Raw genomic sequence first — 20748 nt, forward strand, 5'->3', positions numbered from 1 at the left:
TTTTTCCTTTCAGGCAATTCTTGAGGGCAAATTATTTCATTGAGCATTTAGGACACACTGGCAGCCTTTACCAAGCATCTTCAAGGAACAACCACTGTTCATAGCTTTTATAGTTTAATTGTAGGAGCACAATCATCCAACGATACAAAGAAATAAAGACCAAAAGTCATTCTCATATTCTTAATTTTTCGGTATTATTTAAGAAAGCAAAGGGAAACTCACATTACACCTTTCACATTGAGGGAGGAACGGAGCGACCTCAAGGAGAATACAATTCATTCATGTATACAAAGCTTATTTCATTAACTAGCAACAAAGCAAGGAAGGTAGTCATTTGATATGAATACCTCTCTGTTATTGAGTATGATATACTCAATAACAGAGAGGGACCGAGAGGCAGAGGCTAATGTGCTGAGAGGCAAGAGAGACAAGAGATCAGAGAGACAAGAGATCAGAGAGAGAGAGAGGCAAGAGATATAAGAGATCAGAGAGACCGAGGCAAGAGATCAGAGAGACTGAGAGGCAAGAGAGACAAGTGATAAGAGAGACTGAGGGACAAGAGAGACAGAGAGTAGAGAGATCGAGAGGCCAGAGATAAGAGAGACCGAGATGCAAGAGAGACAAGAGATCAGAGAGAGCGAGAGTAAAGAGATACAAGAGATCAGAGAGACTGAGAGGCAAGAGAGACAAGAGATCAGAGAGACAAGAGATCAGAGAGACAGAGAGGCAAGAGATATAAGAGATCAGAGAGACCGAGAGGCAAGAGATCAGAGAGACTGAGTGGCAAGAGAGACAAGTGATAAGAGAGACTGAGAGACAAGAGAGACAGAGATTAGAGAGAGCGAGAGGCCAGAGATAAGAGAGACCGAGAGGCAAGAGAGAAAAGAGATCAGAGAGAGCGAGAGTAAAGAGATACAAGAGATCAGAGAGACTGAGAGGCAAGAGAGACAAGAGATCAGAGAGACCGAGAGGCAAGAGATACAAGAGATCAGAGAAACTGAGGGGCAAGAGAGACAGGCGATAAGAGAGACTTAGAGACAAGAGAGACAGAGATCAAAAAGACTGAGAGACAAGAGATCAGAGAGGCCGAGAGGCTAGAGATAAGAGAGACCGAGAGGCAAGAGAGAAGAGATCAGAGAGAGCGAGAGTAAAGAGAGACAAACGATCAAAGAGACTGAGAGGCCAGAGAGACAAGAGATCAGAGAGACCAAGAGGCAAGACATATGAGATCAGAGAGACCGAGAGCCAAGAGATACAATAGATCAGAGAGACTGAGAGGCAAGAGAGACAAGTGATAAGAGTGACTGAGAGACAAGAGACAGAGATCAGAGAGACCGAGAGGCAAGAGAGACAAGAGATCAGAGAGAGTGAGAGTTAAGAGAGACAAGAGATCAGAGAGACTAAGAGGCAAGAGAGACAGAGATCAAAAAGACTGAGAGACAAGAGATCAGAGAGGCCGAGAGGCTAGAGATAAGAGAGACCGAGAGGCAAGAGAGAAGAGATCAGAGAGAGCGAGAGTAAAGAGAGACAAACGATCAAAGAGACTGAGAGGCCAGAGAGACAAGAGATCAGTAAGACCGAGAGGCAAGAGAGCCAAGTGATCAGAAAGACTGAGAGGCAAGAGATCAGAGATACAGAGAGGCCCAGAGGTACTGAGACCAAGAGACACCGAGGTCCAGAGAACAAGGGACAAAGAGACCGAGAAGCTGAGACAGAGGGACAAACAGGCCGAGAGACACAGAGGTCCAGAGAACGAGAGACAAAGAGACTGAGAAGCTGAGACAGAGGGACAGAGAGACCGAGAGACACTGAGGTCCAGAGAACGAGAGACAAAGAGACCGCAAGGCCAACGGGCCAAAACCCAGAGCTCCATAATGACATGCATCTACACCAGGGTTCAGCCACCTTTTCAACGTGAAGTGCCAGTTTGACATTTTCTCGTTAATTAGTTTGCCTTAAGCAACAATATATTAAAAATTAAGCAGAATTATGACACAGCGACCAAAAACATTTACAGATGACCTGGAATTGTACTGTTTTCCATATAGTCCACAATCATGCATCAACATTTTAAGTATTTTTTTGGTTGTTATATTTGCAACAAGGGATTACAAATTATAATTACATATGTCCCATCTTAAAACACCATTTTCAGAAACTCATTCAAAAACATATTTGCACTGTGAGAAATGTAAAAAACGAGGATATATGATAATGCTGGAACTAGGGTTGCCGCGGTGTGGACATTTTCACACCGAGTAATACGCTCGTGTCAACACCGGTATTACCGGTATAAACGGTATTAACTTTGAAACTAGGTCAACCGCCATCTTCTCCGTCAACTCTCCTCTCACACTCGGTGACAGCGGCTGGCAGCGCGCCAATTCTCGGCGTCTTATAACGTTCTATATATAATATATTTTTTTATACCACGGTCTGCGGGAATACTCGATTCTGATTGGTGTGCATTAACTCCTGATACACGGACACCTGGACAAGTAGTTCCGTCAAATTGTCTGTTTACCGTTGTCAATTAATGCGCTAGCTGGCGTATCGTCTCTAAAATAAGTAACCATAGCAACCCCTCTATGCACGCAGAGAGGGATATTAACTATATATAAAAATGCACGCAGAGATGGATATTAAATATCCTAATAAGAGTTAAATTACATAACTGCACCACAGACCTCAAAATAGCAAATTGTTTTTTTAATAGTGTCCATAATCCTCTCCACCCAACATTCAAATGTAAAGAAAAACCTCTCCTCTCTACCCTCCAAGGAGATGAACAGTGGATGTTAATTAACCAATCATGGACATATTTCCATGATCACACACACACACGCGTGTGTGTGTGTGATATGCAGCCCCTATGGAAAAAAGAAAAATCCACAATCCACATGCTATTTCTATGCAGTTTCACACATATGAACAATCTTTGACATCATAATATTTCAATTAGGCTAATTATTTGCATGTTTGTGCTGTGTATAGCCTACGTGTGTGTAAGCTTATGTTACAGTTCCAACCTTCCTAGGAACGTCAAAATAGCAACACCAACTGCGCTATCCGCTAGGGCACTTAGGCGAGGTCTGTGCCGGTCAGTGGCGCGATTGCTTTATCGTTCTGTAAGATAGCACTATGTATCATTTGCGCCGGGACACGCCTCTGCTTTTCGCCAACACGGCTCTCATGGCGCTGTCACGTTAAAATTGTACCGGGGGCGAAAATTGTACCGGCCTACGTCATCGTTTGTTTATATCCTGACAACCTGACAACCTGCCCGGCAACAGACGACGCGATGCAGAAAACATGTTTCCAAACGATGAAATAACATAATACAGATAGCGGATCGCTATCTGTATTATGATAGATAGCGATAACACTTGTTTTTACTTTATATTTGTATTGTATTTAATTGTTTAATCGAAACAATAAAAAAATTTGCCCGCAAAACGGGCGATCGCGTCAAATGACGCGTCAAATCACGTAGGAAGGTTCTTGAACATTCTAGACTATGAAACCTGCTTAAACACTCAGTTTACTAGCTAAATTCGATTAAACAATTCAATACAATACAAATATAAAGTAAAAACAAGTGTTATCTAGCGATCCGTTATCTGTATTATGTTTCAAGAACCCTCCTACGTCATTTGACGCGATCGCCCGTTTCGCGGGCAAAACATTTGTCATTTGACGCGATCGCCCGTTTTGCGGGCAAATTTTTTTATTGTTTCGATTAAACAATTAAATACAATACAAATATAAAATAAAAACAAGTGTTATCGCTATCTATCATAATACAGATAGCGATCCGCTATCTGTATTATGTTATTTCGTTGTTTGGAAACATGTTTTCTGCATCGCGTCGTCTGTTGCCGGGCAGGTTGTCAGGATGTAAACAAACGATGACGTAGGCCGGTACAATTTTCGCCCCCGGTACAATTTTAACGTGACAGCGCAAGTGTGGTGGTGTGAGTTTGCTGCGGGGGAAAACCAGCTTTACGCCGGGTGCAACCACCGGCATGCGTCAGTGTAGAAAGTAAATTGCGCTGGGTGCAAGATAGGGCCCCATGACTGCATACACAAGCCTTGGCCTGGCACTGAGTAGCACAGAAATAAGTACAACTTGTTTTGAACAAGAGTTCATCCACGAACCAGTGGACTCAGTAAATGGGATGTCTTCAGAGAGCAGACATGTTGGGGAGGGGGGGGGGAAGAAAGAAAGAAAGAAAGAAAGAAAGAAAGAAAGAAAGAAAGAAAGAAAGAAAGAAAGAAAGAAAGAAAGAAAGAAAGAAAGAAAGAAAGAAAGAAAGAAAGAAAGAAAGAAAGAAAGAAAGAAAGAAAGAAAGAAAGAAAGAGAGACTCACCCTGTGTCACGTACGCGCCGAACAGGATCCAAATGGCGCCGATGAGGGAGCCGAACATCACCATGAAGCCCATGAAGAGCCAGAGACGGACGCCTGCGGGGACAGGAGCAGGCTCATTACCCCGCCATCAGCACGCCTCTCTTCACACGCCTCCCAGATCAATCATCCCTGAACGCACACGCTCCCCGACGCATGGAGACATTGACATACCCGTCCTCCCGAAGCAGCCCTCTCCGTAGGTGTCGCCCCTCACCTGGCCATTAGACACAGCATTGATCCTGTGGATTCACACATGCCACTTAGGTTGACTTAAATTCACATTTCCATTCAGGGCATTTAGCTTTCATCCAAAGCCACTTACAATTACTACATTTGTCAGAAGAAAGAGAAAGTTCAGCAAAGATATTCATAAAAACTGTTGCCAAGCACTTACAATCGCAAGGTTAACCCATTCTCTGTACACAACAAAGATATCTAGGATAAGACGCTACGCAATGCTAAGTACTTTTTTTAAGTGCCAGGACGTACAACATAAAATAAGTGCGTACATTAAGGTCCAGGACGTACACATATACAATAAGTAAGTAAAATTCATAGGAACATTTACAAACCGTTTTCACTGGCCTAAGTGCATGGTGCAAAAAGGCATATAAAAAGGCATAACATGCCACATGCATAGACAGTACATGAAAAATATTAAAATAAAGAACATCACAAAAGGGGAGGAAAGGCCAGGGAAAAGAGGTGTGTTTTGAGCCTAGATTTAAAAATGGTGACGGAAGGAGCGTCTCTAATTGAAGGCGCCAGTGTGTTCCAAAGGCGGGGGGCAGCCACAGCAACAGCCCTGTCGCCCCTCTGTTTCTATCTAGTGCTCGGAACGTGCAGGAGACCCATGCTACATGATGGGGACCTGGGAGCTGAGTGGCGGTGGATGAGCTCTGTGATATAGGGCGGGGCCAGGCCCTATACCATAAGTAGGGTTTTAAAATGAATTCTGTGCTGGATGGGCAACCAGTGGAGGGATGCTAGGATGGGGGTTAGATGATCCCGCCTTCTGGATCCAGTCAGCAGCCTTGCTGCGGAGTTCTGGACCAACTGAAGGCGAGAGAGTAGTGATTGAGGGAGACCTAGGTAAAGGGAGTTGCAGTAATCCAGCTGTGATGTGAAGAAGGTGTGTATTACTTTTTCCATTTTTGTGAAATGATAGATGGGGTTTCATCTTAGCAATGACTCTGAGCTGGTAAAAACTGCTCTTTACTACAGCAGCAATTTGCTTGTCAAAGCAGAAATTCGAGTCAAAGATGACACCCAGGTTTCTGGTGTGGGGTTTGACGTAGTGGGAGAGAATACCGAGGGTGTTGTGGTCGACAGTGTCAAAGGCGGCACTGAGGTCTAATAAGATCAAAATGGCATTTTCTCCAGAGTCTAGAGTGAGGATACAGTAATAAGTGCATACATTAAGTGCCAGGACATACACATATGCAATTAGTGCATCAGAGGGGTGTGGGGGAGTTGGGGGGAGGCTATGCGGAGTACAGGTGAACTCTGAACAAGTGAGTCTTGGGTCTCTTGTTCAGAGTCCAGGTGAACTCTGAACAGGTGAGTCTTCAGTCTACTCCAACAAACCAAGTAAGCCGGCTCCGTGAGTGAAAGGCAGGTTGCGCCAAGCCGTGACCGTACCGGGTTGGCAGTGTAAAGATGCCTTATGATTATCAGCATACTGTAGTGATAGATACCAGTGTGCATCTATTTCCATACTCTCTGTGGCTTAGACACCTTCTGTGCTAACCAGGTAGGCACCCATAATGAACCCTAGAGAGTGATTAGAGAGCTATTTCTTTAGGGTCATTTCTTTCTTTGGAGCTGTCACCTTGCCAGGCCAGTAGAGGCCACCGTAGCTTCTCTGAAGTCAATGGAAAGGCAGGGGTGGGGGGAGGGTGATTCAGTTGGTTGAACTCTGCACCTCCCTGCTAGATCTACACACTGCACCTCAAGTGAACCAATGATGGAGAAATGGAGTCTTCTGGGAATAGTGTAAAATGTAATGTAATAATGTAATTTAGTAGACTTCATTTTAAAGGTTTTAATTTTGTACCTATATGTGAATAACCTTTCATTATGATCCAAATGTAATGTGCAGGCTATTACAGAACTGAATATAGTCCAGCGCTAATTGCTGCCAGATTTGCACAGCTTGTCTTCCAACCAACAAGAACATGGACGTCAGAGAGAGAAAGACAGCAACAAAGACAGGATTAGTGACGGGAGGATGAAGACAAGGAAAACTGCATGGGGGAACACACTCCATTTACTGTTGCCGATAACGCCTGGCTAACATTGCAAATGTGCAAATGTTTGAAAGAAAGCACCCTTGGACAACAAGAGGGACATTTTGGATGCGACGAAGACGTTGAATCAGAAAGCTTTTGAAGACTGAAGCCTAGCTTGGATGGATGACGGGAAGTCTAGCGGGCTCACATGAAGAAAGCGATGGTGGAGAAGACGCCACACGTGTGGAAGGCGTGGTTCATCTGCTCCTGTGTTGTGTAGATGGTCGCCGCGTCAATCATCACCCACCAACCGGTAAAGAACTGGGAACAGAGAAACAGACAGAAACAGGGTGTATATCGACACTCGGGATGGAGACCAACTGACGATCATGTTGCTCCTAAGAGTGAGACAGGTTGCGCTGAGAAAGAGAGGTATGGACGTGGAGACAGACGGACAGACAGGGTTTATATTGAAACTTGAAATAGTGACTTCCAATTGACGATCACATGCTCCTTTTAAGAGGAGGACACCTTTCACTGAGAAAGAGCGAGATAGTTGGATAGAGAGCAGGAGAGCGAGGGATATAGAGACAGACAGACAGGGTTCATATTGACGGGATAGGGACTTCCAACTGACGATGTCAGTTGAGGCAGCTTTTGCAGAGAAAGAGAGACATGGACACAGACAGGGTTTATATTTACACTCCTATAAACAGTGTAAGTAATCCATAAGATAATGGCTTGACCAACGTTGAAAATTAGATATATAATGCTCATTATATTATGAGAAGACTGTATCTGCAAGGCATCTCTTCATATTCCAAATCAAACCAAAGGATTATGACGCTATAAGCCATCAAAATATCCCGGTAACCCCACCATTGGAGGGATATCGGCAGGTACAAAAGAGGGAGGGAACATGTCTTTAATGCAGTACATTCAATAATTGAATAATCAACCTTCTTCATGATGTATAATCTCATTCAGATATTCTATACAAATCAATTGAATAATCAATAGATTATTAAAAAATCACACATTTCTTCCTATATGGCTCCAAGAGCTGGGTAAAGGGACAGCACAGCGCAGCAATCTGACTCCAGAACAGGCTGAGCAGCTTGTTCTACAAAATGACCTAGACCTGGCTACTGGAGCCTGCACTATAACAGTTTAACAGTGGTACTTGTGAAATCATTATATTTTATTTGAAATAAAAATGCAGCTAGCCTAAGCATATTTATGCAACACCATTTATATACTTTGTTTAACTTGAACTTTATATTCTTTAAGCCACCGAGAATACAGAAGAGGTCAAACATTTTATACGTGCAAGTTTATCATGAATGTTACATTTACAGTCTTTTACGTTTGCGTTGTGCATTTACAATATTGCAATCAACTTTATCAAGATGAACGGTTATAGAAAATAAGGCCGCATTTTTGATAAGCTCCAGGAGTGGCAAAATGCGGTTATGTTTCAAAATAGCACAAATAAGCATCTCTGTAGAATAAGCATCTTAATATGAATCTCTACCTACAACCCAAATGCTGACAATTGCCGGCCAATGCTGGCGTGAATCCGTGACTAAATTGTTTAGAAAGTACAATGTTCAATGTGAGGAATTGGAGATAATGCAGACTCAAGCTTTTGGAGAACCCTCAACTTTTGACAGGTTTAGAGAACAAGGCATCTCACATTTATAAAAGCAATTAATTTAGACGCAGAGGCTCTGGATCATCGTTCCATGGACGAGAGCACATTCAGGAAAACGTTCTGCCTTGTTTTAAATTCACTCATGAAGTGCTGCCAACGTTTATTTCTTAACGAGGTTATTTGACTCAAACCTCTAATGTAAATGACCATATGGGCATTACATCGGGCACTCATTAGGAACTTCATGTTTAAGCACTGGAATGCAAATCCCTCTTCATGGCGCAGATACAATGGCAATTAGCAAGACAAGCATGCCCGTAGCCATCTATGAGGTTACCGAGGTCTGGACCGAGCTCATTCTTCTAGGAGATAAAAATAAAATTGGAAATTAAATACAACTATTTACAAAATCAGTGGTTGAGAACATCCAGGTAGTTCTCTGTGAGAATAAATTAAAGGAGCAGGAGGACATAGAACATAGAGTAACAGTAAATAGAAGGATTCGAATGTACACTTTACATATCTTTATACCCTGCCCTGTTGTCTGCTCCTCTCTTCTGGGTGACCTCACGTGGGCTGTCCCTTTGCCCAGGTTTCCCCATGCCTGCAGAGCTGTGACCTGGCCGGACAGGGGGATTGAAGCTCTGTGCACTGCCTTTGTTTACCGTTTATCCTCATTTCACGCCGAGGAACTCGTAAGACGCACATTATTTGAAAGTCAATCATGAAGACGACCACTGTTTGATTGTCTGTCAGACAGTTTGTCTGTTGATAAAACCCAATGGAGAACATAAGGAGGTTAAAAAGAGCAGGGGAGATGGAGCATGTGAATGGTTGAGTGCTTTTGAATAGTGCCCTCGACCATACAGTGTTGGGCATTCCTACTTGACTGGCATTCTAGCCTGGTAGCAGCTGAAAAACCCATTTCTTCTTCATATCAAAAAGTCTTATGATAAAGGCCTGGGATCTACTGACAATCCCTCCACCTGACAGCCTATAGAAAACCCTCCCCTGTCCAGTTCCATGAGAGATTAACTGGTTTCAACTGGACACACACAACATCAGCGTCTTTAACTGGGCTCGCATGAAGGCAGCAGGAGCAAATGCATTCTCTTAGTCTCCATGTCCAGTCTCTAGTTAGCTGTAAAGAGGGATTGATGATCACATACAGACATTCAGGCACTGCACTTCCAAATCGACTGTTAAATGGCATTGGACTGTCTGTGAGGCGATCTCTGCTAAAAACCTGCCTTTCAGCCTCTACCTTAGAGCTTGGCTTTAGCGGCGGTGATTGTGAAGACAGCGGGACTCAGCGGGAGCAGCCAACGAGGATCGATAGCCAATGGTCGGCAGAGGGCTGAGGGTTGTGATGTTGCAAGTTTGGGAAATGGACAATAGAAAATAGATTGGAAACTTGATGGCAGCTGAGATGATACTGCTGCTGCCGTCGTCACCTCTGCCTTGAATGGGAAATGGAACTGGCAACAGTTTGACGCTCGTTCTGCAGTTGAGAACTAGTTGATATTTTAGCAAAGAGGTAGTAAATCAGTTTCGACTCCTTTTTAGTATCTATGTCACACTGGCCCAGTTTTGTCAATATTAAAGATGAACTGAACTGAAATAATCAACATCGATAACGTGTTAGTTATGACCATGGCAAAAAAAAAATACGCAAAAATAAATATTGAAAAAATCAATATATAGCTTTTTTTAGCAACAAAAGAAAATGCGTCTTTTATTTATTTTATTAGAGCGCCGATGACGTCACTGGCATGGTAGGACTAGGTCGTTGCTGCAGACACGCGAACGTCTTCTACACCCGCATTTGAGCCTGTGAGGGACATGCCTGTAGTGTCCGACTGCCACACGGTAGAGAGGGATAATTTTCAGGCTCCAGCTCCACCTTCGGATCGTGTGGGGGTGACTGGTGTGCGTGTGGGTGCTGCCGGAGCATGGACCCTGCCATTGAATCGGTCTGCTGCCGAGAGGTCCCGGTCAACCTTGACCATGTAACGGTGGGATTAGGTTGCATAACCATGCATAGGGCAATTCGGAGGCTGTGCGGCGAGAGAGAGGTTTTGGAAGAGGCCATGCTCTCTCTAAGGGATGTCCGAGCGGAGACACTGGAGCGCCCCATAAATAGCAACCAAGTAACAAGGCGAAAACGATCATTCCCCCTCCGATATCCTTTGATGCGTTTCAGGAATATCTCCGTAAAGACGGAGACGCAACGAGCTGTACAAACGCTGTACCTACATATTCAAGGCGCTGGTTCTCCACATAATGCGCGCATCCAACCTGTGCACTTTATAAAAACATTCGAGCAAGTCGAGGAGGAGATAGTAGTTGTTAAACCTTTTCGATTGAGTAGAAATACTTTTTAATGTACAGTTAGTAATTAAATTGGCCAAGGGGCTGTTTTTAAAGCTACAAAAATAATACAAAAAAAACCTGTAACTTTTAACACTACTCTAACGTTGCTTCAGGTGTCCACACGAAACCGCATAGGTCCGTTTTTTTTTCAACCACTCTGGGACCATGGACCTATTAAAGAACAGGGTTTATGATCTGCCTAATAACATGGCTATTAAAGACATGGTTTCACAAAAAAATCAGGACTGGACCTGGACTGGACCTGAAAGACAGGTTAGATGCACTTTGGGAGATACACCCGCGTATGAGAGGCGGATTCACAAGGGTCACGTTTACTTTAGGTAGATGATAGAGGTTTACTTTCTGGTGGATGTCGGTGGATATTGCACAGATGGATATTGCACAGATACATCTTACTATGAAACTACTTCTTCGAGTTTAACTCCCTCTGCATCAGCAATCGGCTAGTCGGCAAACAACGGGATGAGTAGAAAGGGACATTTGTGGACCTTCTGTTTACAGACCCGCCGTGGTTTAATTAGCAGCTTGGAAACATAGATCTGTGATATCGTCTGAGTAATAGTTTATATACTTTATGGTCGGAGTGCAAGCTTGTGGAGATTGACATGAAAGGGGCTGATTGACATCGGAGGGTTAGTCAGTTTTAAGGCTGTCAGGCATGTATTAAGGGCTGGTTTCCTATTCAAAGGTAGCCTGTGGAAATGTATAATTACCCCAGCTGCCTTGGGCCTATATAATTCATTAATGCAGCCAGGGGGAATGTAGACTCTAACGGTGAGACCATACTGCTCAGCACGCACGTGTTAGTCACTGCTCACGAGCGCAGCACATTGGGAGTTAGTTATTTATTTTACATTTTACATTACACTAATTTTTGACTGTAAATGTATTCTAAAACACTCAAAGGTTCTGCATTAAATTCACATATTCGTCAAAAGTGTTTAAAGTATATTTAAGGTATCAAAAACTATGTTTTATGTGCTTTTTTTTTTTTTTTTTTTTTTTTTTTTTTTTTTTTTAAATCGGCCGATTAAATCGTAATCGTAATTTTTCTCTGAAAATAATCGGCATCGGCATCGGCACTCAAAAATCAATATCGGTCGGGCCCTATCTGTTATATGAACTAAACTTCAAATTTCAGTTCAGTTCCTCTTTAAGCAACTAATCGATCAAGCCACACACACATACACACACACATAAACAGACACTATAGGGATGCTTGCGATTAGTAAAGTCGACGAATCGATACTGATTCACTTTAACATTTTATTTTCCGTCTGAGATTGCTGATAATATAATTTACTTATATTATATATATAGTTATATACGTAGTTAAACAACTTGTCCTTACCCCCAAAATCGAATAATTGATCTAAGCGTGCTCCGGTCAGGATCACTGGAAGCAGCATCCGCCGTTTCCAAAGACCGTTCAGGGGTGCCGTCTTTCAAACCTATAGCATTTTTTATTGATAAAGTATTACAAGGAAGAGATGAGAGGACAGGCAACGTACGTCATACCATAGGCTCTTCGGATTGGCCTTCATAGAGACCAGCAAACTTTATACCAGGAGAATCAGCCCATTTGCTGAACAAACTAATCCTTCTAGTTATATAACTAGGCCATTATATGTAATGTGCTTCAGTTCACACTTGTCCACAGTATCTGAGGTCAGGCGCGGGGCCGCCTACCAGCAGTTGGAAGTGGTTGGACTTCATTTGAGTGTCTTGTTTTTATTCGACTTGCCCACGATGTACCCGTGTCTTTGTAGCCAGGATTGAGTGAACCGCGGCTCAATGGCAAATAGAAACCAGTATGGGGATCGATAAAATAACTCTAAAGGATGGCATTCAGTGGCATCACATCTCTAAAGACCATTTTTTTCTAATGATTATTTAGATTCAAAGCTAGAAAAATGATAACTAACCCACTTAACAATTAGGTTGCTGCGATTTGGATAACGTTTGCTATGGCTAGCCAACTGCAGTAATGTACCTCTCAAAATAGATTTTGGAATTACCTTATAATATTTAAGTGACAACATGTAATACTTGTGCCTCCATCTGTTGCTATCATTTACTTGGCCGAATTTGAAATACAACAACATTGCAACTGCTTTAAATGTTAACGTGGGCGCTCCCACTTGCTGCAGTGGCAAGCTCTCACTCAATCACAAACAGCAGCCAATGCAAACACCCTAGAGACAGGCAAATCGTTCTTGACTTCGCCCCACCTTTAAATTCACCAACATTAACCCTGGTTTGACCCCTCTTTTTGTTGTTTGCCTTCTTATACATGCTAATGATATTTTAGCAGCTGATTGCACTGGGTAAGCTCTGCCAAAACAAGAGCACCACGAGTAAAGGTAGGCCAGACTAGTGTGTCATTTTACACTCCTCTACGCTGGGCAAGCACACCACCTAGGGAAGGCACACGAGAAAAAACAATCTTTTCCCCTCCGATTTTCTTGCCGTGGTTTCAGGAATCTCTCCGTAAAGATGGACACATTGCAAAAACACATCTAGCTGTAGAAACGCTGTAGTACATATTCAAGGCCTATATTTGGCGCTGGTTTTCCACCAAAAAAAAAAAGAAGACGAGGCGTAGCATGCGCATCAAGCCTCCGCGCTGTATACAAACATAAAGTCAAGGAGAAGAAAGCAGTTGTTAAACCTTGTAGATTGTACAGTTAGTAATTTAATTGACCAAGGGGCTGTACAAAAATAATAAAAATCAAATCAAACAAAACAAATTAGAAGGTAATCTAACGTTGCCACCTGGTGGGGGGGCGATGACGTCATCGTTTGCGTATCTGGTGTCCACACGAATCCTAACACGAAAACGCAGGGGGCAGTATTTCTCTGTTTCACCCTGGGACCTGGTGTCAGAAAAGCCTGTTTGCAGGCACCGAAAACGCCGGACGGTCGGCCCAAACGTACAAGACTTCTGCATTTTTACACAAAAATCGTTTCTGTGTGGACGGGGCCTCAAAGAGAGGCTTTAAAAACGCTGATTTAGCAATCAGCATATATCTAGATATATCTACAGATATATATAGAGGATTTTACTTAAAAGATAATACAGATGTGAGTACATAAATGTTGGACACATGTTGGATTGAAATGGGCTTCGTTTGTAGATTTCTAGGACTTTTATTTTTAGACTAGTCTTTCATAAAACATCTGATTATGTATATTTAATCAAAAAATAAATAATGTTTTAAGACTGAGACTGAGACGTTGACAAAGACATTCAACCATATCAAATGGCCTAAGTAACATTCTACAATAAAGAGAAACGGTCCCCTGACGTAGCAGCAGACGGAACAATTCTCTCTGATTACACCAAAGGTCCAGCAATTAGCTCCTTTTATCATTTCCTGATCAACACTCGAACACAATCACCGTATTAGGCAGAACCACCGAGAGAAAGATATATATTTGACCAACGTTAATATATTTGACCCACATATCCTGTGCCTTTGTGTATTTAATGTTCACCGACAATTTGTAAATGTGTTTTTTCCCTTAAACCCTCCTTGATCTTCTTCTTCTCTGTGTCACTCTTCAATTTCCACTCAGATATCAATAAAGTATTCTCATCCAAAACAAATCAGTGAAGAATGCTGGTGTTTTCTGATGTCTCTCTGTGTTCACACTTATTAGTGTGGGGACAGGCCAGTGCCTCTCCAACTGGTACCAGGCGTTATTTCCAACAAACCTCCATTCGTTTTTGTCCCTACAAGGACCAACCAAAAGGCCAGTCCAAGGCCGTCTTGGTCATGGCCAGGCCCATATACCTTATCAAGGGAAACACTGCATTTGTTCCTTTGTTATTTACGCTTTCTTCAGTATAAACCTCGCCCTGAAACTTTGGTTTGGTGAGAAGAGGGATGGACAGCCAAGGAGCACATCTGGAGAGTCTATACAAACAGCTTAGAAATATGCTGAAATTGAACCTCAGACATGATGCACCCTACGAGGGGCATGCCATACAAAGGAGGGGAAACCAGGAGCAGACGTGTGCGCCACAGACACGTTTAAATAGCACCGATGAATGGTTTGAATCCAAACCATTCATCCAAGCTACCTATGTCGTTTCAAACATGTTGAATCAAATTACAATCAAGGACTCTCCCAGGACATGAGAAGGGGTCCCTTCTATGGGAGCCCTTTGTCCTCTGACATCCTGTGGGAGAATCTAGATGGTTGTAATAATCAAAATATTAATATTTATTCAATATTCTGTGGCTTGTTTTCCATGGTGGCGCTCCTACTACTCAGTTTTGTCCATAAAAATAAGTGGGACAAGAGTTAATGTTTAAGAGGGTTGGACCTTATGTAGACAATCCTTACTGTTGCGCAGTGTGTCTCGGTGAGAGAGTGGTAGAGTGGAGGTAGCGTCAGTCTTGAATTCTGGGGGGTTCTACAGGGTTCGTCTTCCAAGTGATGTGCATATATGTGTAAACATATCACTTTCTGGAGTCTTGAAAGTAGACAAGAGGGCATCCTACACGACGGAGTTGGGTATCTTAAATTATGTAAAATTAAATTACTTAGTTCAACTGAATTCCCCCCAATTTATTGCATTAAAGTTTGGGTATGGAATTCGCTTTTTTGGCCATTTTTGCAAAATTACTTGAAATCCTTATCATAACCCACTTACAGCCACTGAGTTAGAAGTACTGAGATGAAAATTAAACAAGTCAATCATCTGTGGAACGGGCAGGGCTCGAAAAACTCCAGCCAATGATTTCCAGAGCCACCGAGTTGCATTGGACAGTAAGTACGTCAATCAAACGGTCGTACTGCACTCCCCCTCCCCCCGCGCGCGACCCCTTCGTGCAGTACTCGTGACCCAGAGCTCGTGACCCAGAGCAAGCTCCTGTTTGTTGTTATCCTGCGGTAGCTACTGGAGCTAGCTAACTAGCTAATGGCTCGCCCTCGCGCATCTGTGTTTGCGCTCGTGCATGATTGCGCGTCCAGGTACTTGGAATGGGTGGAGCCAGAGTCATCGTTGAAGGAGAAGGGGTAGGACCATTTGAGTTGTGTATTTTCAAAATCTGTTTCGCAAATCCCATACCCAACCTTTAACATGTCCTTCAATGTATTTTAATGGTCTGCTTGGATGGTCCAAGTGTAGTTTGAAAAATGCACCCCCTGCCGGCGACTTTCAATGGTTAATGCTGCAATTTTGTCCCGCCCACGGACGTTCTGCTTCATACGGATACGAATCACTTTTGCTACACTTGTACCGCATAGACGTGTTGCAAAAGTATCTGCAAGAAAAACAACAGCTGAGACTCGTAGCAGCAGATTCGAGCAATTGTATCGATGGACTTGTGCTTGCTCATTAAAACGCTCATTGAACATAGCCATCTATATTAGAGATGCACCGATCAACCGGCCGCCGATTAAAAAAGCCGGTTTTGTATCCAATCGGCCACAATCGGTGACCTGCCGGTCACTGTCGTAATTTCCGGTTTTCGGCCGATCAAACTCACCCGCATGCGCGGTGCGTAGCAGCTCAAGGCGCCCAGAGCGCGGGAAGAAAACATGTCGCTGATTTGGACTTATTTCACTGTGTGCCAGGACGACCCAAAACACGCTGTTTGTAATGCTTGCAAGTCAAAAATAAGCCGTGGGGGATCATGTTGCTAGGTACGCGTCCTGCGTCCCTGACGCATTCAAATCTGAAAGGACGCACTAAACTCACTATCCATGCGTCCCGGGGACGCATCTAATTTTCCCCATGAAAAACGATACATTGTGAACATTAAACAACTCGTGTTTAATCACAGTAACTGGCCAAAGAAACCTTCTTGTGAGCAGGCCGGACAAGCGCTGTTTCAACCCTCTGCGCATCTACTCGGCGCAGACGTGATCCCCTGTACAAAGTATCGCGACATGCTAATTTAGCCGCTACCAAAACAACTAGCTCGTCACCGCTGATTTAATTTCAACAATTAAAAATACGAACTTCATAGTAAATAAACCCACGTTTCCACTGCTCGATGCTGTGCTCATTCGTGTCGATTATGTTGTAACGTTTAGGGGACGTGCTGTAATGAAATAAATGAAACATAATCCGGTGGTGGTGATGAAAACTACATTGAACGGCAGCCGCCATATTGTTATGCCCAAACGGCGCCTGCGCATACATCGCGCTTCCAACGAGATCCTGTTTTTCTCGAGAAACAGGCAGAGAAGAGAGAACGCAAAAATACCACCAAAGAAAAAGATTAAACCTATTGCAGGTCAGCAAACTATTGCAGCTGCATTTTCTGTCCCCACTACCTCTGCACTCCTCCCTGACTCTGATCAGCCTAGAGAGAGTACCTCAACATTGCCTGTACCTACTTCTGCCTCCCCCTCTACTGAGCCTGATGAGCCCACTGCAGAAGAAGTGCCTCAACCTTCTACATGTTCCTCCCAAAAAAAGCGAACTTTTCTGAAGCAGTGGCTCACCACATACAAATGGCTGCGCTTTTCAGATGACAATTTCATGTATTGAGTTTAACACTATTAATTTCATTTAAGAAATAGAATAATAATAAAAAAGAAACACATTTTTTAAACTGGGGAGTCGGGACCCATTGAATTTCTCAGGGACCCACCCAACTCGCCACCTGTGGGTCCCGGTGACTCACTACATTGAAAACCTATCAACATATTATATGATTATAATTATTTCTTAGAAAATCGGTATCGGAAAAAACGGTTTTGGCAGGTCAGACCTCCTTAAAAACCGGAAATCGGTATCGGCCAAGAATTTTGCAATCGGTGCATCTCTAATCTATATCATTTAATTTATGGGGAAATATTTCACAGATGTGCAAATTCTGATGCATTAGGTCACATTTGGGTTTATGAATGCACAATTTTTGTGCATGTTTTCAGATTATGAAACACGGGTGTGTGAATGTGTTTTGCACCAACTGCCTGGAATGATTGTAGCAAAAGTGTCAAGGGCATGACGCACAGGATAGGATCTGTGCAGCTGTAACAAAGGACTTGTGAACTCGCAGCCCCTTATGTTGTGTATACAATGGTAGTAGACTTCAAATTTGCTGTTACACATTTGTGACTTTAAAAAAGATTCATAAGGTTCAAAGGTTTTTATTCGCCATTTGTGCATAAACCAGACAGTCCAAACACACAGGAATTCTTGTGCAGGACTTCCCAAGTCAAGTACAGTATTAATAGAGAGAGAGAGAGAGAGAGAGAGAGAGAGAGAGAGAGAGAGAGAGAGAGAGAGAGAGAGAGAGAGAGAGAGAGAGAGAGCAGCACAATTTGTGACTTTAGTGTACACATGCAAAATAAATATTGATTACTTCAAATTGACTGTTACACATTTGTGACTTATTTACCCATGCTAAAGTCTTTTGCTACATTAATGCCTTTATACAAGACAAGCAGCAGCCTACAGTCACACAAAGCCTACACATAAAACATAAGAAAAATAAAGAACAACTAAAACAGTCGACAGGGGAGAGGGGGGATATCAATATCGCAAGACATTTCGGGAGGCTCAAGGAGGGGAAAATATCATTTTTGCCCGTGTGGACAGGCCTTAATCTTTTGTAAAGGTGACCAAAATGATGCGATAAACCCCCCTTTTATGGGAACGTCTATTGAAACTAAAGCGGAAATCCTGGCTTGACAAATTGACTCGTAAGTGAGCTTCGTGGTACCATTTAACTCTGATCACGAGTTGCATATTTGTCGATCCAGGTTTTCCCAAGAAAGCCTGGTTATGTTCAGAAAAGTTAGAAAGTTCAACCACATAAACACACACACACACACACACACACACACACACACACACACACACACACACACACACACACACACACACTCACTTACCAGAACTCCTGCGACCACGGAGGCCACAGTGTTGCGCCTCTCCCCCCAGTCGATGCACTCCGGCCAGCGGAAGTTGTCGAGGAACCCCGCCATCCTCCTTGTTCACTCTCTCCTCTCCTCTTCTCTCTCCTCCGACGTACTGTCCCAGGTCTTGTTCCGGGCTGGTTCGTAGCCTGGCTTATCACACAGAGAATGCTTCTCTCCTTGTGTTCCTATAAATCACAAAACAAGTAAAGTGCTCTAAAACCATTGGTTGATGGCAGAATCTAAAAAGGTTAAGGCCTGACAGAGGTCATATCTCCCTCGATTGCCACTCTTCTAAAGCGTCCTTGCTCCAATAATACCTAAGGTTATATCCTCATACCTAACACACCTTGACCTTGACACTACAGGACTAAACACTGGATTTGAGATTAGCAGAGATAGTGTGGGTTGGCTAATAACGTGTTTTTATGTGGATTTCAAGTGTATATCTGAATTAATAATGCCGTCATAATGCTCTCTATGTAAAAGGTACTGCTCTGTATTATCTATTCTAAAACCATTTAATTTGTGTTATAAATTTGTCAGAAAAAAATTCTTGCGTCCTTGATCAGTATTTGCCCTTTATAGTGATGTTGCCCCGTGTATTAGTCCTAAATTATTCTTATTTTCCTTATTTAAACAAAGCAAACAGTGTAGGTGTCAGCCATGCGTTGTACAGTCTGAACAGCCTGAAGTATGTCAGCTAGCAGCTAGCTGTCAGCTCGTGTGTTTACAACCTTGGCTTGAGGTATGCGCCTCGCCCTCACGTTATCCGCGCTGGAATTGTTCAGTCAGCGTACAACACGTGTAATATTATAGGTGTATCATATTAGGTTATTAGGTCAAAACACAGCACACACCTTGAGTTGTAAGAAGGTAATCAAGGACAGCTTTTAGGATCCATTCGGAGCTCGGTGTGAGTTTCGCTTTGACTTGTTGTGATGACGATAGGGCGTGAGGACCAATCACAACACCCCGATCTCTGTGAGGACCAATCCCAACACAACCACAATCTCCTATGAGGGTGGTTCACACTGGGTGACAGGTCCTTGGGCGTTGGATCGGGGCCGGATCGATCCCAAAACATCGATACTACTACAGTACAGAACACGTCTCGTTTTTGAGGACCGATTCTAGCGTCGATCAATACCAGTTTCCGTTTCTCTCTTCCACGTTTTACGCACTTCATATAGCGTAGAATATGGCGACACATAGTGCCATAAAGCACTATGTGATAAAACATGCATTCGGGCGTATTATATTATTTCACACACGTAGATATTAACTGCGAGCGCGCTCTGCGCTCTGCGCGTGCGGGCACCCAGAGCGCTGCTCCCCGAGCGAGGAAAACAGCTCCTCGAGAGTATTACCTCGTTGCAAGTGAGAGGGGGGAATAACTACGACGCTGAAGTTGGCATCCGATTCGCAGCATCCGATTCGGCTTGAAAACCACTTAGAATCTTCAAATCGGTCCTGATTGAAAACCACGACACCTAGACTCTTCAAATTTGGACTACATTATCACAATGAGGCTATACATTATGTAAAACATAGTTTCAGATTAGTGAAACCTTTACCCTATTTGTGAAAATGCAATACAGGCAGTGTTGTATAGTAGCGAAGTAGAAATACTTTGTTACTGTACTTTTTTTGGATATTTGTACTTTACTTTACTACTTATATTTCTCTGTACTTTTACTTTTACTTCGCTACATGTTGTAGCGAAGTAAAACACGCCCTCTATGTTGGAGGCAGAGCTCGAGGTTGATGGTGTTTCGTCGTCAATTTCCCTGGTGGAGGTCACTGAGGTAGTCAAACATCTCCGCAGTGGCAAAGCCCCAGGGATTGATGAGATCCAGCCAGAAATGCTAAAGGCTCTGGGTGTTGAGGGGCTGTCATGGTTGACACGCCTATTCAACATCGCGTGGGAGTCGGGTACAGTGCCAAAGGAGTGGCAAACCGGGGTGGTGGTTCCCCTGTTCAAAAAGGGGGACCAGAGAGTGTGTGCCAATTACCGGGGTATCACACTTCTCAGCCTCCCTGGTAAAGTCTACTCCAAGGTGCTGGAAAGGAGGGTTCGGCCGATCGTCGAACCTCAGATTGAAGAGGAACAATGCGGTTTTCGCCCCGGACGTGGAACTACGGACCAGCTCTTCACTCTCGCAAGGATCCT

At 43.3% G+C, this 20748-nt stretch overlaps 1 protein-coding gene across 1 annotated transcript in view; it reads right to left on the minus strand.

Annotated features, from left to right (window-relative positions):
• Positions 1-19568, minus strand: part of LOC130369720 (transmembrane protein 50B-like) — a 22497-nt gene extending 2929 nt beyond the window's left edge. Inside the window, exons 1-5 of the mRNA XM_056575220.1 lie at positions 19436-19568; positions 18552-18763; positions 6849-6961; positions 4581-4648; positions 4371-4463 (exon numbers count right to left, since the gene is read on the minus strand). Of these exons, the coding sequence (XP_056431195.1) occupies positions 4371-4463; positions 4581-4648; positions 6849-6961; positions 18552-18644 (367 nt within the window). The 5' untranslated portion in view covers positions 18645-18763; positions 19436-19568. The remainder of the gene's footprint in view (positions 1-4370; positions 4464-4580; positions 4649-6848; positions 6962-18551; positions 18764-19435) is intronic.
• Positions 19569-20748: the final 1180 nt, after the last annotated feature.

The sequence above is a fragment of the Gadus chalcogrammus genome, chromosome 17 (assembly GCF_026213295.1).
Source record: "Gadus chalcogrammus isolate NIFS_2021 chromosome 17, NIFS_Gcha_1.0, whole genome shotgun sequence".
Lineage (NCBI taxonomy): Eukaryota > Metazoa > Chordata > Actinopteri > Gadiformes > Gadidae > Gadus > Gadus chalcogrammus.